The sequence below is a fragment of the Daphnia pulicaria genome, chromosome 6, assembly GCF_021234035.1.
Source record: "Daphnia pulicaria isolate SC F1-1A chromosome 6, SC_F0-13Bv2, whole genome shotgun sequence".
Lineage (NCBI taxonomy): Eukaryota > Metazoa > Arthropoda > Branchiopoda > Diplostraca > Daphniidae > Daphnia > Daphnia pulicaria.
The window spans coordinates 9,032,448-9,056,922 of record NC_060918.1 but is presented as its reverse complement, the minus strand read 5'-3'; the positions used below and the strand labels follow the sequence as shown (position 1 = coordinate 9,056,922).

The 24,475-nt window shown below is 37.6% G+C and overlaps 2 protein-coding genes and 2 long non-coding RNA genes across 9 annotated transcripts; 2 read left to right on the top strand and 2 right to left on the bottom strand.

Moving 5' to 3' along the window:
* Positions 1–1,898: 1,898 nt before the first annotated feature.
* On the bottom strand, positions 1,899–6,756 carry LOC124344340. 6 transcript variants are annotated; one of them, XR_006919697.1, is made up of 8 exons: positions 6,742–6,756; positions 6,535–6,623; positions 4,845–5,338; positions 4,235–4,307; positions 3,574–4,036; positions 2,290–2,368; positions 2,107–2,218; positions 1,899–2,040 (listed from the first exon to the last, which is right to left on the bottom strand). It is a non-coding gene; the product is annotated as an uncharacterized LOC124344340 (long non-coding RNA). The 6 variants fall into 6 exon arrangements; XR_006919698.1 differs by having other exon boundaries at positions 4,845–5,141; XR_006919696.1 differs by lacking the exons at positions 6,535–6,623; positions 6,742–6,756 and having other exon boundaries at positions 4,845–6,071.
* Positions 6,757–7,661: 905 nt separating this feature from the next.
* LOC124342079 lies at positions 7,662–10,399 on the top strand. Its single transcript, XM_046795051.1, has 6 exons — positions 7,662–7,747; positions 7,816–9,181; positions 9,260–9,343; positions 9,414–9,455; positions 9,560–9,715; positions 9,781–10,399. Exons 2-6 carry the CDS (start codon positions 7,834–7,836, stop codon positions 10,227–10,229), a joined length of 2,079 nt encoding a protein of 692 aa, XP_046651007.1. The 5' UTR covers positions 7,662–7,747; positions 7,816–7,833; the 3' UTR covers positions 10,230–10,399.
* A 2,082-nt stretch (positions 10,400–12,481) lies between these two features.
* LOC124344345 lies at positions 12,482–17,676 on the bottom strand. Its single transcript, XR_006919708.1, has 4 exons — positions 17,605–17,676; positions 15,913–16,212; positions 14,560–14,620; positions 12,482–12,963 (listed from the first exon to the last, which is right to left on the bottom strand). It is a non-coding gene; the product is annotated as an uncharacterized LOC124344345 (long non-coding RNA).
* Positions 17,677–21,504: 3,828 nt separating this feature from the next.
* On the top strand, positions 21,505–23,975 carry LOC124342078. The gene is made up of 3 exons (XM_046795050.1): positions 21,505–23,041; positions 23,112–23,228; positions 23,533–23,975. Exons 1-3 carry the CDS (start codon positions 21,505–21,507, stop codon positions 23,973–23,975), a joined length of 2,097 nt encoding a protein of 698 aa, XP_046651006.1.
* Positions 23,976–24,475: the final 500 nt, after the last annotated feature.

The window sequence follows — 24,475 nt, the reverse complement described above, 5'->3', positions numbered from 1 at the left end:
CAAAGAGAATGGCGCCAAATGAACGGGATCAAAAAATACGTGTTGGATGAAAGTTATAAATTGAAAAACAATTTAAAAATTACATTGGTTGATTACATAGGGTATTGTTTCTAATTCGGGACACTTTTTGGCTATTGCCGTTTCGCATGCTTTAGTATAGGCCGAACACCTTCCTAAGTCGGGACACCGATAAAAAGTATGGGACAAAGAAACCAAATGCGGGACAGTCGCCAGCGCCATCTACCTTTGGTTTTGTAGTAACAATCACTTTTTGACAGTAATGAAAATAGGAATCAAAACACATAATTGGTCTAATGGATAGCATGTTGAGCTACCATACCATCGTGCATCAAGATACGGGTTCGAGTCCCTTCATATCAATTTGTAATATTATACATAGGGATAATAATTATCCAAAAATTTTAACAGTTAGAATCGAAGAATCCCTCTTATTCCACGTTGCACCACTATTGTTAATAGTATTATACATAATTCATAAAAGTTCGTCTTCGGCAGTGTCTCATGGCACGGTGGATTGAGAGACAGATAACAAATTAGATTATCGTTTTTTGTTCATGTTTCAAATCCCAGGAACGGCATTTTGAAAATTATTTAGAAAATTGTCTGAGGGCTGTCCCGAATTTATAACACAGTAAGGATACCCGTAGAATAAATTTGACGGCCACTTCCCTTTATTTTTCATCATCTGTTGAAGAGTTCATAACAGAATAATGTATTCCGATGGCACAGTGGGTTAGTCGCTGGCTGAGAACCACGGTATACTTTTGATTATTGGTTCAAATCCCAGGATAGGTATTTTTGAAATTATTTCAAAAATCGCCTTAGGGCTGTCCCGAATTTATAACACGGTGAAGATACCCGTAAAATTAATTCTGTGGTCATATCTCTTTGGTCTGCATCATCAGGTGAAGAGGTCGATAGTGGAAGACATATTCCGATGGGACAGTGGGTTCAGACTCCGCCTGGGAGCTCGTTTATCTTTATTGGTCTTTGGTTCAAATCCCAGCAGATGCATTTTTGAAATTATTTCGAAAAACGCCTGAGGGCTGTCCCGAATTTATAACACAGTAAGGATACCCGTAAAATTAATTCGACGGCCACTTCCCTTTGGTTTTCATCATCTGTTGAAGAGTTCATAACAGATTGATGTATTCCGATGGCACTGTGGGTTCAGTCGCTAGCTGGAAACCACGTTACACTTTTGATTATTGGTTCAAATCCCAGCAGATGCATTTTTGAAATTATTTCGAAAAACGCCTCAGGGCTGTCCCGAATTTATAACACAGTAAGGATACCCGTAAAATAAATTCGAAAGAATAAATACGGCGTTTTCAAAAATTTACAAAAAATACTAAAAATCAAGCTAAAATCTTTTTCTTTGTGCCAAAAGAAGCAGAATTCTTCACTCTATACAAATATAAAGAATGATTTACAATAAAACCAACTCAGAGAACCCTTCCCTATACCCTAAAGTTTTCCACTTCAAAATTTAGCAAAATTTGGCGCCCTCTGCTGGCGAAAGTGCAAGTTTGTTGTAAAAAGTACAAATTTTGAAGTGGAAAACTTTGAGGTATAGGGAAGGGTTCTCTGAGTTGGTTTTATTGTAAATCATTCTTTATATTTGTATAGAGTTAGTCTTTACCACGGTTTAGTCTTAACCAAGTGCCACCCAGGCAATTACAGAAGTCGGCCCTCTACTCAAAGTAGTGGTCACCCCCCCACTATTTTGATGGGACGCAACTAAAATTGAACTTTGGTCTTGAACCGGACGCTCTTTTTATTGAATTAAAACGACATTTTTGTAAAACAAAGCCATAGTAATAAATTTAACCAGTTTTTTTTTAATTAATTATTTATTAAATATTTCTTCTCATTGAAATGTTTTCATGTGTTTTATTTTTCAACTTAGTTTTTACACAATACATAAATATTTATCAATCACACTTAAAATTTATAAAAGCTTGACATGAAGCAAAATAGAATGGGTGTGTTAATTTGTAGCTTCGGTTTTTCTCCACCCTGAAAAGAAATTTGTAAAATGTAAATTAATTTCAGTTTTCCAAAAAAATTTTTTACATCAATTACCTTGTAAGGAAGACTTTTCCATTTTGTCTTCAAGGTAGATTGGATAAGTCTGCATTGGTTTTTTTTGTTGTTAACGAAACTGCACATCAAAACCTTCTTCACTTTTTTTAGTCTGAAATTGAAAAAAACAAAATGAAGATGTTTGATTTAAGGAATACTGTCACAGTTACAAAATAATCTCACTTGTTTGAGGCAATTTCTTCCTACTTCACGCTCTTCTTTTGCCATCGTTGGTATCCGCTTGTGAATCTTCAGCTAAGTTCTGTCAATTGCAATAAAAACTGTTTAATTTCTTTTACCTTTTCACACAAAAAATTGATTCATTAAAAAATGAGTGTCATAACATACGCCTAGACTCAATCAACGAGAAAAAAATATTTCTAGCCAAAAACTAGTTTTGGGGAAAATCCCAATCACCGCAAGAATTCCATCGAAAGCGAAATGTGTTCGATTAAACGGCCTAGATAATCAAATTGGAAATAACTAAAATGAAATATAAACATTAGCACTTGTAAAAAGAAAATATAACATCCCCTCTTCCTAATGTCGCTCTTAAACTAAGGGAAAACGTGAAAAAAATCTGATCCAACCCACTCAACATCATCCTAAGACTGAACACCAAGCCAACTTGTTCCTCCCCACAGTGACACAATGAAATAAAAGTAAACATTCAACATATGACGGGACCACAAAAATATAAACGCAGCGACTTAGACGGCGTTTCTGGTGTAACGATGCGCTACGATCCTGGCCCCCCCCCCCCCTTCTTTCGACTCCCACTAGATATTTCCATTAAAGTGCAAGAATCACGCAAAAGATAAGGTTAAAATCCACATGACTATCGAGGATCACACAAATAACTCTACACTGAAAATATCGTGAAAAATTGCCTTCCTTTCTTGGTGACGGTCTACCTCCTTGCGACCTCGTAGAATTTGAAAAGGCCAGACATAGTTAACGGTGATGGGAAGCATTGTAATCAATTAGACACCAAAAGTCAAGGGTCGTCCCTGAAAAAATGGAGAAACAAAATCTCTCGGAATTTGGCGTAAATCCAGCAATGATCACACGAGAAAAATTGTAAGAAATCACCATACAAGTTGAAAAGAATTGATAGTCACTGCAAAGCGAAGTAGAAACGTGTGGTGCCTCGGCGAGAACGCCCAGTACTGACGGAATGTTGGTTTCAAAAAGAAGGGAACGGTGAGCAAATGGGCACGGCCGCCATCATGGATTTTTTCATCTCCCTTACCCCATAATAGGAAGAAAGACAAAATAAAAAATAAATTCTTTACAAAAAGTCCTACACCGCACTCGCAAAAAAGAACCAGACAGGAAATTCCCCAAACCTGCAACTTAACGCTGAACCAATTATTCTTTAAAAATCAGTCTAAGAATGGAGCCAAAAATTGCACAGCAGAGCAAGAAATAAAATGGCGTGGCCAAAAATGAAACGAGGCAACTCACGTTTGTGATGCGCTGTGAAACATTTCATTGCTTCGTCTTGCTCAGAACGCTGGACTTTGTAGCTTTGTCTTTTCTTCTAACTTGTGCAGAATGCTGGAACCACGATCGCAGTTCCACGTTCCTTGGATGAGGAATGACTTGGTGAAGGGATAAGCGTCTGAATCTGCTGGGCAGTCAAACTAGAGGCGATGCTTCTACACTTAGATTAGCGATTTGGGATGGGGTTGGTGCCGAATAGGACGTGGCAGCAGCAACTGCATAGGGCGTCGCTGTTGGATTTGCTTGTTGAATCAGTCCATCAGCGACTAGCTTTTCAACTGGAGGCTGATGCTGCTTTCCTGTCGTACCTGGTCGATCATGTTGCTATCTGTTTGGCCTTGTTGATTACAACTTTGGACTGTAAAAGGATTGACCCTTGTCTTCGGTCCTGGCTATCTGGAAGCACAGCACCTGAAAGTGATGACTCAACAGTAATAAAAAATAAGACTTAGTCATTGCATAGATTGAGAAGGAGAACAGTGACACAAACATTGAGGCAATGAATTAAATTTAATTATGAAAACTAAAACATGCAAGGCTGGATGGAACTTTTCCAAATGAGGATAACACGAATTTAAAGCTAAGTTAAAATATATCAAGGTGAGATTAACTCAAGCAATACCAGATTCCACAATGATCATGGTGAATCCCATAGGTTGAATCAAATAGCTCTAGCCAACACGCTTGTTTAAAACCTGAATAAAAAAACCACTCTGTATAATACTATAGACGAGCGAGTACTTTGTTTTTATGTCTTGAAAAACCGTTATTCCACGTAAAACCATTAATGTCAAGGCGAGCTGCCAATGGAACAGAACAGAAAAATGACCAAAACCTTGGTCTCTCTCATCATTGGAAGCGGGCAGAAAAACAGTTAGATTAGAATAATGCTAGTTACGGGATTAAAATTTAAAAGGACGTGAATGAAAGAGGAAAAAAATGAAAATGAATTTCCACCAATACACCACAGATCAGTTATCAGAGAAAAATGTAGTGCAGACGAAACCCTTTGTGGTTGGGGAGAAATAGGGTTAAGCAACTTGTTTTCCTTCACACATTTCTTCTTTAAACGTCACACATTATTTGCTTATTTCTACAGAAAGAAATAGAACTCATTTTCTTTTTTAAATAAGGACGTCACAGTTGGAAGCACAAAGTCCTTTGTGTCGCACTCTATTATACTCGGTTAGAAACTAAAGATTAAGATGAAACATTGAGTTTTAAGCAGTTACCATACATTTCAGTATCCAGTCTCTTTATTTGGATGTAGTTCATTTGCTCTGTTCGCTGGATCAAGCGGATGCCGCTGGTAATTCCGATACTCTGATTTTGCTAACTTTGCTTCCGTCGACCGGACATCACTTGGTTTCTCCAGCCGCGTCGTAACTAGAAAGAAAATTTAAAAATTTAAATGGATGGAGAACGAGATAAAAATAAGAGGTAGTAGCTAGATTCCTTATTTTTCCAAGGGGATCCATGATCGAGGGAAGAGTATTTCTTACATCCCTTAGTTTTGACGGTATCTAGTGCTGCTAGTCGTTTTCATGTCCGCCATCATTCGACAGTGAGCATTCGACAGCCAATCGGCATCCAGAGTAGAGAGTAGAAATTTTTATAAGCCAAATAAAAATGAAACACAAATTGACACTTGCTAAAGCAGGAAGTTTTGACAGTTAACGGCTAGAGGCACGGTGTATGCTGGATGTAGCCTAAATAAGGAATAAAACTAACGGAATGACGTCATTTGCAATTAACTTTCTCATTTTTAGAACATTTAAAAAACAAATCATTATTTCCAATGCAATTGAGCAATGCTTGCATCAGAATAACGACTACGAAAAATTATGTAACGTAATCGTGCAATTACTGAGTCAATAACTTTTTGACGGGAAATAATCGGAGGAGATTCACCATCGTTTCTTTTAACTTTAACTACTCTGCGTATAAATTCATTGCTGAACATCCTTAACATTAGGGGAGTAGAAGTGTCTCTCTATTCCCCTGTGCTGATGCTGATTGATGATTAATAGGTGGTGGGTATCGAGAGACAAAAATTAAAATTATATTAAAGTTAACACTTATATCAAACAAACTGTGGTTAGGTTCAAACAAGTGATTGGAGATGAAGATTAGAGACGAGAAATTAAATCTAGAGGAAAGCCCGTGTCGGTCCGTTTGTAGGTAAGATATCAACCAAATTAAATTGTATTAAAATTGTCGGATTCGATAGATTCTAATGATAAATTCCACTTCAGGATACAGGAATAGAATTCCAGAACGGTCGGCCAAATGATAGGAATTGATAATGGATACCAAACAATGGAAAAACCGGAATTCGTCCTGATTAAATGGATTAAGGGTCCTCACTGTACCTCCAATGGTCTAATATTCTAGGATGGAAACAAAATTACTCTGGCCAAGTCTACGACAACAAAGCCCCGCCCCCGCCCACCTTTTTTCAAATTACTAGGAAAATGGAAATGGAGGATGGAAATTTAAAGTGAAATGAAAATTACGAAATGCCAATGGAGTAACAGCAGAGGAGAGGCGAAAAACAAGAAATTCGTATTCCTGTTTATTCGATGAAACAAACAAACATAATTATGCCCACAACTTAAATCGGATTACTCGCAGTAGTAATGGGAATAAAAATGTATCTGAAATGGCGGAAAGTGAAAAAAAAGTTAATAGAAATCGAGACAAATTCGACCCAGAAGTCCCAATAGTAAATCAAATTAGGACATTCCAGCCCTACGATAAAAAATTAACAAAGAAAAGATTTCGTTTCGATTTGCTGATCTTTGGTGGTATACCCGGAAGACATCAGATATCAGAATGAGCCGTAAACTTAACAACGACAGACCATAATTAGGCGAGGCATCAGACCCGATTGAAACCACAAGAAAATTAAATTTCACATACCCCAAAAATGGATTAAGTCTGGGCTGATTCCATCGTCCGTTCCGTCTCCAAGGTGATTGCGCCCAAATTTGTTGGACAGCCAATGAAACCTAAACAGATTCAAATGATACAATAAGATTAACTTTTTCATGGTCAATAGAAAACTGCCTTCGTATTTTCACTATCAGCAAGTATGCCAACGTCAAGTCAAGTCGCTGCATTAAACACCTTCGTATTTTGCCAAAGAAATTGATGCCAACTAGCAGTTGTCAATGCGCATTAGCCTACAATGCTCAATGCTTTATAATATATGATCTTGCAAACGCAGGTAGTCAACCGTTAGAGGTATGATAGCAGATGGCAAGTAACGGAATAGTAGTCTTTTTCATTTAATTTTCTAATTTTTTAAAACTTTAAAATCACAAATTAGTTATTTCTAATGCATTTAAGCAATACTTGTGTCAAATCAGCGTACAGGATTAAGTCTTACGTCAAGTGTGTAATAAAAGACAGACCTCAAAGCTCAATAAATCCAGCGCTTTAACTAAAATACGAATAATATTAGGAAGACTTACTTCTGCTTGTGTGCCAGCAGTTATCCGCTTTCACGTTTATCAGTTATCGCCGTTTCACGTCAAGATAATTCAAAGATTAGAAGTAGAATCACTCAACTGCTTGTTCCTAGACATGGCCAGAAGCCGACACCCACCAACTTATTAACAAATAAAACTGACTACAGAGTTGTAATTTAAAAATTCCGTCCCTTACCTAGGTATTAGTGTGGGCCGCGTTTATACTTCGGTCAAAAATGAAAAATATAAAGAGGGAGATTTGAAAACCGAACAAACAAATTCAAATCTACCGCTTTTAAAAAATGAAAGATCGTATAATATGTGGCCAACGTGTGGAACTATCGGATTAAAGTTGCGTTGGAGGCGGGTTAATCTGCGTCGGAAAATGTTGAAATCTACCGTTCTCGACTTCCAAAATTAAGTAATTTGAGATGAAACTCGTAAATTTACGATACAATTATCCTGTAAAACTGTCTTCTTTGCTGTAGAGCCGAAAACTATCTCAACTTGTTAAATACATTATCAGCTCCTATTCACTGCGTAGGTTTAACAGACTACATCTATTTAAAGGCGCTGGGAAAAACTGCATCAGTTAGTCAACTTCGGGTGGAAGGCAAATTACAGAACAGGACAATTGAACTTGGACACGAAACAAATCGGCGGTAAAGTAAAACACATTTTACCGTATCTATATTTTTTTAAGTAATTAAAGTCCAACTATAAATGTCAGGAGGTCTACTTCTTGAAAATGAGTCCAAAATCGCTGATTGCGTTGCTTCTACTTTGTGTTGGTGTCAACTGCCAATCAGACGAGTCGTCATCTTCATCCTGGGCCAAACTCCAAATTTCACCCAGCGAATTGTGTTCAATGCCCTACGGTAATTTCAGAGTCAACATTTACGAGCACGCGAATAATAACAAGGCGACGACGACCAATGCAATCAACAAAAAATATTTCTACGCTCCAATCGCTTTACTCAATCACAGAAGCGCACATAGTTTCTTCAACAACGTCACACAAGAGTCCGAGGTCCGTTTCCGCATTGAAATGTGGAACACCAAAGTCGAGAACAAAGTCGTCAGTTATTTGACGAAATATCTAAATATGACCATCGAAGACAATCAAGTACAAGTCATTCCTTTAGAGAAAGTTGCTCTGGTCAGCACGAAATCTTCAACCGTCTTCTCGCTGCCAACCGATTGGCTGTTGTATCAACAGCACCAGTCGGTCAAATTTACTCTGTCATGTTTCGTCAAGAAAGATTGTGACCAAATAGCGGCGGATATGCGCAGCAATCCCCAACAATTCGATCAATTCAAATTGCTTTTCAGTTTGTCTTCGCAGAGTACGCAGACCAGACAGACGGTCATCCGCATCGACAACATCGTCAAAGGACAAATGATGACGCAACTCATGCAGAAATTCAATGAAAGCACCAAAGACGCTCTGCTAACGGCCAGCGACGAGAAGAAACTCTTGACGGAATCGACGACCAACGTCTTGATCGACACGTTCGACGACTCGGACGTCGTTTCCCAAAATTCAGAGTCGCATGTTTACAACATGTTGGAGAGTTTACTCGTCTCATCAAGGACGATCATCAGGGATCAAAGCGATAAAATGTGGGATTCGGTATTTTGGAACGAGGACAACTATCGACCGGACAAAACAACAAAAACTCTGAACGACATTTACAGGAAATTGGACAAGGAAGACCAGAAGAAGTTGATCAACACGTTCCAAAATACAAATTCCTTTGAGTACGGGGCTGGAGGAAGTGTCGTGGGGATTGGCTCGTTCGAAACGAGATTCAAAACTGAAATTTCCCGTCACGGTTCGACAACGAAGGAAGACATCAACAAATTGTTCCAGGAAAGTAAAGATCACGGCCAGTGGGACGGAGAGAAATTTGTTCCAAAACCTTTGAAACTCAGCAGAATCAATTTGTCGAAATTGCGAGACACCCAATCCTTACAGGATCGCAAAGTGAACGTCAAATACTCGACCGCCGTCCTATCGATGCCCATCCATTTCGTACAAAATTCTGACCTGACAGTCACAGACGAGTGGCAAGATTTGAAAGACGAATTGAAAAGTAATTTACTTATATAAAATCAAGTTTCCATTAATTGTGGTTGAATGATTGAAAATTGGTTAATTAATTAATACGCAGAAACACAAGAACGTTTGTCTTACGCTTTAAAATTGTTGGTGAAAAGGCGCATCACCTTTGAAAATTTAGAAAAGAAGCTAAACGGTAACAAAGATAGATGCGTTTAGGAATTTTCGAAAATTTAAATTATACTTAAACTGATATTTCTTTGCAGACACCACCTCAACCGTTTTGAACTTAAACAAGGAGATGAACGGTACACCACATTTGACTCGGTTGACTTCAAAACTATAACAAAACTCGATATCACAGCAAAAGTATTTCGGAAAGTTAAATGAAATTTTTCGTTTATTGAATCAGAGAGAACGAGCGTCATTGCGGATATTGGTCATAGGCCCACGTCCTGTGATGACCTCAGACGAATCGGACACATCAAAAGCGGATTCTATTCCGTCATGAGCCAGAGTAAAATCCAAACTGTTTATTGCTATTTCTCTCGGAAGTCAAACGTGCAAAGTAATAGAAAAATGTTACAGGATTTTTAAAATTACAAATTTCAACAAATCAAATTTTTCATTTAGATTTACAGAATACGATTGGCTATGTCGACGTTAAATCAGGGCCAGTTTACTTCTACGCCCAGAAAACGGCGAGCTACTTTCGTGTCAACACAATTATCCCATTCGAAAATCAACAAATGAATGTGGGCTATGCCATGAGCTACAGTGGAATTTTTACCGCTCCTAAACCTGGCAAATATTTCTTTTCTTTTTCGGCAATTTGTGAGCTAAAGACTAATTGTCGAGTTAACTTACAAATGAAGACTAAAACATCCGACTGGTTTAAAATCGCACAAGGCTATGGTGAATCAGCTTTTCATACTTTAACGCTCCAGTCCATCATACAACTGAATAAAGGCGACCAAATTAGTTCAATGTTGAGGGAAGGGGCAATTAATGAGAGTTCTAATAAAAATAACGGCCCATTTACGCATTTTGTTGGATGGATGATAGAGGAGGATATCTTTTGAATAGATTCAGATTGAATCTTAAAATTGCTAGTTGAATTAACGGATTAAGAAATTTTAGTGAACTATTCACAAAACCTCATGTCACGTATACAAGAGGATAAAAAATTATTTCAAGTGGCTAGTTATACCTGGTATGATATGCTGATTTAGGTCATAAAGTTAATAATAAAATAGATAATCAAAAGTATTGCCTCTTCTTCCTGTACAATCGATCGGCGATAACGCGAAACAAAATATTAAAAATGGTAAAAAATACATCGTTTTATCTATGGTAGCGATAAGCAAAAAGAACAGCAAAAGGCGCATGAATTGATGCGACTAGTTGAAATAGTAAAAACAATCAATGAAAGTATCGCAATCAGGGATACTTAACGTCAATTAAGCCGACAAGCAGTGAGTTGGGACGCAAACTTAAACATTGAACATGTTATAGAACGACTCACGATCGTCAATCATCTTCAACAAAAAAATAAATCTAGCGCTTTTTATAATGAATTTTTTTGGACAACTTACTTCTGTTTTTGACTGTGCTGACGTTATTCACAAATTCGCACATTCGTCTTTCTGGCTGCAGGTAGTCGCCATAGAGTTTTGGTTCCTGTGAAAACAAAAACACGGAAACAATAAATTGATAAGTGAAACCATTATCCGATACACGACGAGAACAATTTATTTCTACAATCGACTCGCCAGTAAATCAGAATTTGATTAGTTTTCGGAAAATTATATTATACATGAAGGAGGCTTGATAGTGAGGAAATAACAGGACTTAATATCCTGACCGAGTACCTGATGTGTCCTCAATTTTTGAAGTTATGTCACGTTCAGGGTTCTTTCAAATGAAAAATGATTGCTGTCAGCTTTCACTGCTTTGCCATGACATGTTTGATGTGAGATGCAGTAACTAACATTCTAGGTTTAGATCGCTTAAGGAAAATGAGGAATCCAAACTTCATCAATATAAACATTTTTGGTTTTCACTTGGATAACACGTAAACTGTAGCCTACCTTATTGACAACTGTACCCTTTTATTGTTTTTTTCTCAAAACTATACTTGCTCAAATGAATTGATTTTATTGTTTGCCTAGCTATCTGTTGACTTGGCATCTTTGACTAAATAACTTGGTAAATAACTAAATAAACTTGAGATCTTACACTGCGTCTTGACAGCAACAAAGAAGCAAGACAAAAAAAAGTCTTAGATTCCATTAAGACAAATGAAAAAAAGGCAACGAAATGAATACCAAGACAAAAGAAATCTACTTTTTCTGTGATCGATGGTTGACGACTATATTTGTTTACTTTCAGTTTACACTCCCAACCACCCCCCCCCCCCCTTTTTTTCTCGATTGTTCTTGGTCGATGGGGCAAAAGTCGGCCATCATGGATTCTATAGGGGGAGGATAGGGAAATGGTTTCGGCAACTTGTGCTTAGGAAGTTTGAGTAGCCAGCGATGGACATCTTACATCTACCTAGGGCTGTGGCCCGGAACATGTAAACCCAGGTCCAACAAGCAAGGTGAATAAAATAAAAAGTGTACGATTGACTTACTCAGTACCGAAAGGATCAAACGGCTGGTAACTGCATGACTATTGTTGGCAGGCAGATGGAAAAGCGCCGTCTTCACTTTCTCATCACAATGAGAGCCTGGAATACTTTGTCAAGTCCATCGTTCGAAACCTTCCTATATGATAATGGAAAAACGTTAAGTCAGTCAGAAATCAAGTTTATTCATTTGATTCAAGTTAAAATGTTACGGCAGCCAATTCTGGGGTATCAAACTTTATCAGGTCTTGCAGCCTACGTAAGTAAAATGAAACAATTGACGAAAATATTGGCAGCGAAATTAACAAAAATTCAAAAAACTTGAAACACAAAACGCAAATTCTTCTAGAATGTTTTACCGTCTACTGACTGACTGATGAGCAGTTACACTTTGATATGCACGCCAATCTTCTGATGTTGGGGTTTGTTGATATTCGTCATCCTCTGTTTATTCAATGAAACGAACCACCATACATACTACAACTTAAATCGGATTACTCGGAAGTAGTAATGGGAATAAAACTTTATCTCGCCGAATTAAGAAACAAATTATACTGATACTCAATATTCTGTCCTTCACTTCGTCATGAGTACAAACTTTTATAGAATAGGTACAATAATTTTTTTTAAGGAAAAGGCGGAAAGTGAAAAATAGTTGATAGAAATCGAAACAAATTCGACCCAGTGTATTTTTCCAGCCCTACGATAAAAAAATTAACAAAGAAAAGATTTCGCTTCGATTTGCTGTGCTGATCTTTGGTGGTATACCCCGGAAGACGACAGAATGGGTCGTTACCTTAACAACGACGGAAAAGGGAAAAAACCGTGGCTATTTTTCATGTTTCTAAGTGTTTGTATTCCCTTATCTAACAACAATATTTATTTTGATCTTGTCGAACGGAAACTGCATTACATAAACGCAGAGCTGAGTTAATTTTGGAATTATGATTTATTTGGTGTGGCATCGCACTTAATTGTCGTTCAAATTGTCAAAGGTCAAAACGAAAGCCACGAAAAATTCAAAAAATCGATGAAGCACAATTTATGCAAAGAAATCTCAACACACAGCAACACGCAAGAAAATGAAACTGCACTTACCCCAAACGTTTAAGTCTTGGCTGATTCCATCGTCCGTCCATTCCGTTCCCACGGTGATTGCGCCAAATTTGTAGATCAGCCAATTAAACCTAAACAGATTCAAGTTATACCTTTAGATTAAGTTTTTCATGGTCAATAAAAACCACCCCTTGTATTCGTCTTTTGTATTGTAACTGTCTACAATATTATGTCAAGTCGCGTAATATGATCTTACAAACGCAGGTAGTCAACCGTTAGAGGTATGATAGCAGATGGCAAGTAACGGAAATAGTCCTTTTCACTTAATTTTCTAATTTTTTATAACTTTAAAATCACAAATTAGTTATTTCTAATGCATTGAAGCAATACTTGCGTCAAATCAGCGAACCGGATAAACTGTTACGTCAAGTGTCTCTCTCCAGTCCCCATTGGCAATGCTGGGTATCGAGAAAAGCATATCAAAATATAAAAAGGAAGGAAGGAAGCCAAAGTGAGAATGAGCAGCAAATCATATGCTTTTGGTAACGAGAGACGAACGTATAAAACCAAACAACACAAAATTCCAAAAACAAAAACATAAAGAAGTCGGTGCAAAAATAAAGAAATGACGCAGAGAACTTACATCTGCTGGTTGTAGCTTGACAGAGACATGTGGGAACAAACAAGCCATTGTACTTGGAGTATCACGAAAGAAGCTTCTGTTGTTTAAATCACTTGTTACAGACCACGCTACCATAGTGCTTTACGATGTCTCGGTTAACTTACTAACTATCAAAAGTTAACTACTATTAAGTAATATGACAAAAGAATGGAAACAAAACACCAATGAGAGAATAAAATTAGCGCTCATGTCGTCAATGAAATCAATCAAAGAACTAAAAACGAAGAGTCCCACGCCCACCCAAAGAGTAACCGACACTGCTTATCTAAGGAAATCGTAAATGGCATTGGAGAGAAATAAAAACACATGAGCAATACTTGAATGAAAGTAACGAACAAGATCAATTTTAACGCAATCTGCAAATATTGAGCTAATATTTCTTTTTACAAAAAAATGATGAGATGCTTCTCACCATCATGATTTTCGACCACTGCTTGCGAGATGTAAGACTTGGTTAAACTAACTGTAATTGGCGAAGCTAACTGACGAGAGGAAAAGTCATTTCTTCCTACTCCTCTTTCACCCTTGTGGTCGAAAGAGAAGAGTATGAAAGAGACGACGATTCCTTAGTTAGTAAGCTTTGCTTTTTAGACTCATTTCTCTGTTGGCAAGCAAAACAATTATTCAAAATAAAGACTAACTTTGATGAAATTTAGGAAAATTAAAGCCCTCATTTACTCGTTTTTTAAAACGCTTCTCTATTTTCTTATTCTAGCAAAAGATTTATTTATTGCGTTGATGGATTTTCCCAGAGACAGATTATTAAAAAAAAAATTTAAGTTTATAATTGTAGAATCATCTGCAATAGTTCAGTTTCACCCCGTTAGCTTTTGACAAACCGACCCCAAACTGAGAGAATTAGTCTTAGAATGAAAAAGGTGATATCGATGAATCGTACGCAATAGCCCCAAGTCAGAAGACGTTCAAATCGACGAGGCACTAGAAAGCTACGAGATGGAGTGAAAAGGTTTAAAGGGAACTGTTTCCTAATTCATTTTTGTAAAGAAAGTCAAGACGCAAGAACTAGTGCTACGAGGAATCTTACCGACAGGCGAGGGAAAATGCCAAGGACAATCGTCTTTGGTAGATGAATATCGCTCGGAATCCTGAATCAAGAGAAAATCGTTTCGTTAGTTTAAATTGTTATCAAACCAAAATCAAAACAAAAAGATGGCAAAAAAAAAATATGTTAACTTAAAAATATACAAATTAAAAAAAATAGTAAATCCCAAATTGGCATAATCCTTTAATTGCAGGAAGTCGACCGCTAGAGGCATGCTGCAACAGATGGAATGTGACGGAAATGCCGTTTAATTTTATTTTCTTATAAAAAAAAATCAAATTAAATTTCTCAAATAAATGAGCGGTACTTGTACCATAATTGAAAAACAGGATATATTATAGGTCATTCGTGCAAATATTGAGTTTATATTTTTTGACGGATTATAATCCGACGAGATTCACAATTGGTGTTGTCTACCACTGATTAGAGTATTAATTCTTGGCTGAACACTACTAGTATGGGAATAGATGCTACAACTATTCCTACCTTCGTTCTTCTTCAAAACAAATAAGATATTCCATAGATTGAAAATTTCTATAAATTACAGGGTGAACGACGGACAGCAGGAAGGAAATGTTATGGTGTTGGGAGTGGCCACCCCCCGTTAACAAAAAGTAAATTTGACGTGAATGAGCTGCAATATCCGATTGGTCTAGACTAATCACTCGACTGGGTGAAATATTAATCTGGCCATTAATCAAATTAAAGATTAGAGTTGTATGGCTTCGTTCATGTAAATGGTCAGGTGCGACATTGTCTTCTTCTGTTAAATTTAGGAAAGGAACCCTACCCCCTTTTTTATTGTTTTTCTTTACAGTTAGAAATATTAAAATAACAAATAATTTTAACTCGTAAAAAATAACGACAGCAAGAAAAATTGGTGGGTTGCTCAAACTGCAGGTGGTGTTACAGCTTTTAAAAAATGAAAAGATGGCAGATAGAAAGTGACATCTTGCAAGGCTTGAATGTTTGCGATTTAACAGAAAACCAAAACATTTAGAGCAAAGCAATTGCAAGCAGATGGGGAAGCAACACACTTTAAAAGGAAAGACAATCTTAGGTCTCCATTTACAAAAAGGATTCTTTGATTTAAATTTGAGACTTCAATAATTACATGCCCCTCTATTGAGCTCTCTATTGAGCGAAACTACAATAGCCCACCGCTTGGGATGTTATCCCCTGTATATGTCTACTCAAGTCGGAGGAAAAAAAACAGTTGGGATCTGTCGTCGAGAAAATATGAAAAAGAAATCGGTTGGCAAATACGACCGCGAATTCAAGTTATCGCAATTAAATTTAGCGGATCAGAAATTAAAAGCAAAAACTAATATTTACCGCTTACGTAAACAACGATGATTTAGAACCGCAACCTTTTTGTGGTCGTTACAACGTCAATACCTCCGTAGAGCCACCGAGTTTCGCGGTTCGTTGTTCACTTTGGCAGTCCGAGTTCATCAAAGGAAGGAGATGACGCGAGAATTCCACGCAACTCTTCTCCCTGTTTTTGGGTTGCGACGATGGAAATTCAAGCTCAGACGACTATATGTCAAAAAAACAACCGGCCTAGCGTATAATAAGACGGAATGCTTGTTGTGATACCAGGTTGAACCATTGGCGGATGTGGTCGAACATTTCCTGTTGATATACGAGACAAGATTTTAGAAAATGATACGATCTGAGATGAGTTGAGAAATGCGAAGATATTGACTACACTGATGGATCACTATGTAACTTATTGTCCGCTGATTTCAACGGTCGCAATGAAATTAAAATGTACATGCAAATGGCCAGCCTGATTTCATCGCCATCGCCGACTACACGGTGATTAGCTCAACGAAATCGCATTGCCAATCAAACTGCAAAAAGAGTTATCAAATTATAGCTTGAATAGCAATCCTTGTTACATCAATAATCTCGAGTTACCAAGTCTGATGAGAAGGGTGGACAAAGTCTCCTGGCTTTCAGCTTGACGACATAACTGCGGTCAGCATAACAATCACTCACGCTTTGTAAAATTAAAAATTCAGCAAGTCATTTCAACATACAGGACAACGCTAAATGGCAAACTATCAAGAAAACCACACGTTAAGTAACACTAAGCTTAAAACTGTACTCTAAACTGCTGGACTAGCGAAAATATGGTGGAATTGAACGGGCTACAGTTAACTGAGCCGAGAATCAGCTGGAAAAGGCTAACGTATAAAAGTTCAAAGTAAAACAACGCCCAAAAGCTACGCAAATTGACGAGAGGAGAATAATCGAATCCAAAAACTTTTCAAGGTTCAAAGATAAAATCACAAAATGACTGCAGAAAATAGCAACCTAGATGCATACACGACGCTTAATCCAGCAATGTTTCAAACTCACTCCATCATTATTCATCCTAGTTCCTGGAAGACTTATCCTTTTTGAAAGGCAATAACAATAAAAACAAAGTTGAAGTTCTGCATCTCACATAATTAATTTTGGTTGATTACTCGGCCTCATCTGAAGTTCATTTTTGTTTCCTTTTAAAAATTCTGTAAATGAATTGCAACCCACGATCAACAAAAGAACCAAGAAACAAGCATTTCTGTTGATGGGACTGTTAAACTTATGGAAAATGATTTGCTGGTGCAACCCATTAAAATTATTACAAAATTTGACATCACAATTATGATCCAACGGGATCCAACAAAACAGATAGCTTCTACCACCCGAACCAGCAATAATCAGAGAGCTGCAATCTACATTGCCTACATTTCACGTTGCTCTGAATAAACATTACTTGACAATAAGTTCAATTACTTTATACAAGTGAAACAGAATAAGAATTGAAATTTGAATGCAATTTACAAAGCCCTGGAATAGAATAAGATCACGTTGACTTGAGGGAAGTCATTCGTATCGAGCATTTGATGCATAGAAAAGCAAACAGTGTGATAATACTAAAATTCTCCGAAAATAGTAAGAAATTTTCATACTACAAAAAATGTGGATTCCTCCATAAACTGAAACAACAGGTAAAAAAAACTCACTCGTTCTTACGGTAAAATTGTCTGTGGTTGAAGTGGAAACTCGAGTCTGCCAAATTCACAAGCAGTCGTAACTGCCATCGTGCTGCCATCCATCTTTAACAGTAGTGTCTGCTAGGTTTACACTGTTACCATGGCAAAGAGAATGGCGCCAAATGAACGGGATCAAAAAATACGTGTTGGATGAAAGTTATAAATTGAAAAACAATTTAAAAATTACATTGGTTGATTACATAGGGTATTGTTTCTAATTCGGGACACTTTTTGGCTATTGCCGTTTCGCATGCTTTAGTATAGGCCGAACACCTTCCTAAGTCGGGACACCGATAAAAAGTATGGGACAAAGAAACCAAATGCGGGACAGTCGCCAGCGCCATCTACCTTTGGTTTTGTAGTAACAATCACTTTTTGACAGTAATGAAAATAGGAATCAAAACACATAATTGGTCTAATGGATAGCATGTTGAGCTACCATACCATCGTGCATCAAGATACGGGTTCGAGTCCCTTCATATCAATTTGTAATATTATACATAGGGATAATAATTATCCAAAAATTTTAACAGTTAGAATCGAAGAATCCCTCTTATTCCACGTTGCACCACTATTGTTAATAGTATTATACATAATTCATAAAAGTTCGTCTTCGGCAGTGTCTCATGGCACGGTGGATTGAGAGACAGATAACAAATTAGATTATCGTTTTTTGTTCATGTTTCAAATCCCAGGAACGGCATTTTGAAAATTATTTAGAAAATTGTCTGAGGGCTGTCCCGAATTTATAACACAGTAAGGATACCCGTAGAATAAATTTGACGGCCACTTCCCTTTATTTTTCATCATCTGTTGAAGAGTTCATAACAGAATAATGTATTCCGATGGCACAGTGGGTTAGTCGCTGGCTGAGAACCACGGTATACTTTTGATTATTGGTTCAAATCCCAGGATAGGTATTTTTGAAATTATTTCAAAAATCGCCTTAGGGCTGTCCCGAATTTATAACACGGTGAAGATACCCGTAAAATTAATTCTGTGGTCATATCTCTTTGGTCTGCATCATCAGGTGAAGAGGTCGATAGTGGAAGACATATTCCGATGGGACAGTGGGTTCAGACTCCGCCTGGGAGCTCGTTTATCTTTATTGGTCTTTGGTTCAAATCCCAGCAGATGCATTTTTGAAATTATTTCGAAAAACGCCTGAGGGCTGTCCCGAATTTATAACACAGTAAGGATACCCGTAAAATTAATTCGACGGCCACTTCCCTTTGGTTTTCATCATCTGTTGAAGAGTTCATAACAGATTGATGTATTCCGATGGCACTGTGGGTTCAGTCGCTAGCTGGAAACCACGTTACACTTTTGATTATTGGTTCAAATCCCAGCAGATGCATTTTTGAAATTATTTCGAAAAACGCCTCAGGGCTGTCCCGAATTTATAACACAGTAAGGATACCCGTAAAATAAATTCGAAAGAATAAATACGGCGTTTTCAAAAATTTACAAAAAATACTAAAAATCAAGCTAAAATCTTTTTCTTTGTGCCAAAAGAAGCAGAATTCTTCACTCTATACAAATATAAAGAATGATTTACAATAAAACCAACTCAGAGAACCCTTCCCTATACCCTAAAGTTTTCCACTTCAAAATTTAGCAAAATTTGGCGCCCTCTGCTGGCGAAAGTGCAAGTTTGTTGTAAAAAGTACAAATTTTGAAGTGGAAAACTTTGAGGTATAGGGAAGGGTTCTCTGAGTTGGTTTTATTGTAAATCATTCTTTATATTTGTATAGAGTGAAGAATTCTGCTTCTTTTGGCACAAAGAAAAAGATTTTAGCTTGATTTTTAGTATTTTTTGTAAATTTTTGAAAACGCCGTATTTAACACGGCGCATATGGGGGGAAAACGGGTGTACCTAATAAACTGAACGATACCGTAGCGCCGTGGGGGTTAATCCTACGACAATTTTGTGTGTGTAAAAAATGTAGATCATCATTAGATCTACTCAGGGCCAAAAGGAAAAAAATCTAGCCCAAGCGGTTCAAGAGTTATTGCATTTTTCTAGGACACGTAGTGCCATAAGAATGCACTGAAAATAGGGGGGTGTACCTAATAGTTTGGTGGGTACTGTAAATGTCCATCCGAACCTACGGGACACCCAATGTCCCAATCCTTTAAGGATCGCAGAAAAGAGACTGTTTATTTGTCTGCCCGCGTTGCCAGATTGAAAATAAAATTGGTGGGAATTTTTTAATGTTCCCAACTTCCCACTTTGGCGGTTCGGCCACCACCAATTTTTCGATTGATAACTTGTACGATTGGCCTTCAGTCATTAGTTTAAATTATAAAGAGAAAGTAAATAAGCCCTCACATTCGACGACCAGCCGAATTTGGATTTTCACCAAAGCACAAAATCTTTCCTACTATTATAATATGAATATTGAGAGTGACACTATTCACTGGGATATTTTGAATACACAATGGACAGACGAATGACGGACAGAATAACGGTGTTTTTTTTTCTAAGATTTTATTAACTGACTGTGTGGTAAACGTTAACTGCTGCACGTTAACTGTATGTTATGCAAAGTGAAGGATTGAATAAATATAGTTTTCAAAAGGAATTGCGAGTCCGATTACTCATTCAAGGCGCGTATTGACTGAAGTTATGAAAATTTGTGACAATTAAACACCGCTTGAATCGCGAATGAAAAATGACTAAGAGTATTAGAGGAAATGCGGTATTGAGAATAAGAAAAGTTGGCGACCAATTTTACTTGCCAAATTTGTACAAAACAGACGAAAATTCAATTGAATTGATGGCGCTATGTTAAACTACAGTGAATGTCGCCTGCCATCCATATGTTGTGTTGGAAGATTGGTCACCACGTACCTAAGATGGAGAGATCTAGGGGAAAACCCAGGGAAAAACCCTTGGAAAAAAAAACCCCTCAGATGTTCCGCGGTCTGGTTTGATTCTTTGTCTGCGGGAAACCAGAAAATTGTGAAATCAACAATATTATAGGCTAAAATGATGAACAGGTTACGGGTCGCAGCTTGCTGCCTTGTTTGTCTCTTAGTCATTTGGTTCAAAAAGTGAAAGGATATGGTAATTAAATGACGGTTCTTCATAACCAAGTATAGAGTTATCGATTTCTAATTTCTCGAAATTCAGCAAAAAGCTGATTCGCATCAGTTGTAGTACACATAAGTTATAACAACCGGTGATTTAATTTTAAAACAATTAACAATCAACCCCCACCCTTTTTTGTAGTTTCTTGGGAATATTTGCTGGATGGATATGAAGATGACAACTATTAAAAAGCAACACTTGTCTTTCACTCAAATTATTGCAACATTATTTACCGAACATAATTGAACTTTTGTCTTTGGGAAACTGAAAGAAAAAAGTTGTCGCGACCGGTTCTTCATGTAAGGAAGTCCAACCAACGCGCGCGCACTTCTCCTTTTAAGGATCGCGGATATCGATCAACAACTTTAGTCGTTGGTCAAATAATTGAACTCACGATATATAAATAAAACTTTCATCGTCAGTCAAGGTAGTCGTTTCGAATCGTTCGAAACCAAACAGTTCAATCAGGAGGCGACGACCCCATCATCAAACACGTCTGAAACTCGGCTGCAAAGTGTAAATGACGGAAGAACAAACATCAAAAAAGTAAAACTAATCTTGTTTTTTGCAAAATCTTAATATTTATGTATAACCTATGTAGATGTAGCCTATATCTTGTATTCACGTGTTATGTCCACACATCCGTTTTCAAAAAAGGAACAATAATCAGTTAAAAATTAAACTTAAATAATTTAAAATTCAACTATTCCGCTGATAACGTTTTTTTTCACGTTTTCCGATGTCAACTATAATGAAAAAATATTTTTACAATACAGGCTGTCTAGAATGACTCCAAATGCATTTTCAATTGCATCTCCGAAATGGAAAGTGACACATTATGCAATACTTGTACTATTTATCGCAGTTATCGCAGTCACTACTGTTCTAATCCTCGCGTTCACAACTGACATTTTCCACCACGGTTCGTCTTCAAAGGAGGAAACGGGAGAAACTCAACAAACCGATAAAGATGATAGCCAGCAGCAGAGGGATGAAGAGAAAATTGAACCCAAACCAGGGAACTCACCAGTCCAGATCGGGCCCTCATCTTCGTCATGGGCTCAACTTCAAATCTCGACTACTGTATTTGATTCAATGCCCTACGGTGGATTCAGAGTCAAAATTTACGAACAAAAGAATAATGAAAACACAACAACGACCAATGCAATCGACAAAAAATATTTCTACATGCCCATCACCATTCTGAACCATCAAAGTGCCGTCTCTTCCATCAACAATTCCACCAAACAGCCCGAGGTCAATTTCCGCATCGAAATGTGGAATAATGAGGTCCAGAGCCAAGTCGTCAATTATTTGAAGGAATCTCTCAGTCAACCAATCAAAGCCAATCAAGTACAAGTCATCCCTTTAGAGAATGTTGCTCTGGTCAGCACGAAATCTTCAACCGTCTTCTCGCTGCCAACCGATTGGCTGTTGTATCAACAGCACCAGTCGGTCAAATTTACTCTGTCATGTTTCGTCAAGAAAGATTGTGACCAAATAGCGGCGGATATGCGCAGCAATCCCCAACAATTCGATCAATTCAAATTGCTTTTCAGTTTGTCTTCGCAGAGTACGCAGACCAGACAGACGGTCATCCGCATCGACAACATCGTCAAAGGACAAATGATGACGCAACTCATGCAGAAATTCAATGAAAGCACCAAAGACGCTCTGCTAACGGCCAGCGACGAGAAGAAACTCTTGACGGAATCGACGACCAACGTCTTGATCGACACGTTCGACGACTCGGACGTCGTTTCCCAAAATTCAGAGTCGCATGTTTACAACATGTTGGAGAGTTTACTCGTCTCATCAAGGACGATCATCAGGGATCAAAGCGATAAAATGTGGGATTCGGTATTTTGGAACGAGGACAACTATCGACCGGACAAAACAACAAAAACTCTGAACGACATTTACAATAAATTGGAGAACCAAGACCAGAAAAAGTTCATCAACTCATTCCAAAATACAGACAAAAATGGTTTTAGCATAGGAGGAGGTATCGAGACGATTGGAACGTTCGAAACAAAATTCGAAAATGAAATTTCTCGTCACGGCTCGACAACGAAAGAAGCCATAAACAAACTTTTGAAGGAAAGCAAAGATAATGCACAGTGGGACGGAGAGAAATTTGTTCCCAAACCTTTGCAGCTCAGCAAAATCAACTTAGCGAACCTACGGGACACCCAATCCTTTAAGGATCGCAGAGTGAGCGTCAAATACTCGACTGCCGTCCTGTCAACTCCTATAAATTTTCAACAAAATTCCAACTTGATATTCACTGACGAATGGCAAAATCTCAAGAATGAATTGAAAGGTAATAATTCCTCGAGTGCGTGCGAAGCAAAATGCAATTAATTTGGAAAAGCAAAATTTTTTTTTGGTAGAGATAAAGAGTAACTCGGAAAATTTGAAAAAAGAACTTAACATCGCTACTAAATATGCGAATGTCACGTTTGCAAAGATCAACAGAGAATCGGAGAATTTGAAAAAGGAACTGAACGGTAATATCTCAAATTCTGTAACTTTTCTTCTCCAAATGTGAAAACGCTTCCTAATGAAATTTCGATTCAATTAAATGTTATAATAGAGAGAACGAGCGCAATAGTAGATATCGGACGAATGCCAACATCCTGTGTGGATCTCCACCAAATGGGAAATAAACTGAGCGGATTTTTTTCCATCATGGAAGAAAATAAAATTCAAACTGTTCACTGCAACTTTAAAAAACAAAACACCGATGGTAGCTAAGACAAACACGTTTGTAAATCTTCCAAATTCAATCGTTACGTTGATTTTGTTTTGCAGATTTCCAGAAAACGATCGGCTACGTCGATGTGAAATCGTCCCCGGTTTACTTCCACGCCAATAGACACGTGAACTTTGATGAAGTCAACGCAGTCATTCCATTTCCTGAGTTAAGACTAAATGTGGGCAATGCCATGAGCACCAACGGAGTTTTTGAAGCTCCCGAACCGGGCATATATTTCTTTTCTTTTTCGGGACTAAGTAATTACAGAAGTTTAGGACGAGTTGATTTACAAATGTTGAATACGAGCGGTTGGTCAAAAATCGGACAAGCCTACGGTGAACCAAATTACGAAACTTTGACCGTCAAGTCCATCATACACCTGAATAAAGGCGACCAAATTAGATTAATGTTGAGAGAAGGAGTAATTCACGAAGGCCAAAACGTAGATGGCCCATTTACACATTTTGTTGGCTGGTTAATAGAGGAAGACATCTTTTAAATAAATTCTAATTTAATCTCTGCATGCAACATATCACAGAAGAAGAGAAAATTAATTTGTTAGCGCTGTGTTCAGTTCCCTTTGATGATGGTGATTGCCTCAAAGTGAATATGTAATATGAATAATACAAGCACTGCCTCAACAGCCAATTAATAAGATTGATCGACCTTTACTTCATTTAAACACTCTAGCAATAACATGATTCAAATTAATAGAAATAAGATGAAGCAATTATCTTACGGAACTGGGGTGTATCCCTTTTCAGGTGTTAATCAGGTAAAACGTGACGGCATATAGAACGCCCATTAAACGTCTAGAATATTAAGACGAATGAAAATGTTTAATAACTTACTTCTGCCAAGAAGTATTTCCGTTACTTTCGCCAAATTCTTGTCCGTCCAGCCGCAATTTTCTTAGGTAGAAAGATAGCAACGTCCATCATTTGCCATTGCTGCAGTTGAACGTCGATCAAACTTTGATTCGTGGCCCGTAACTTCGTT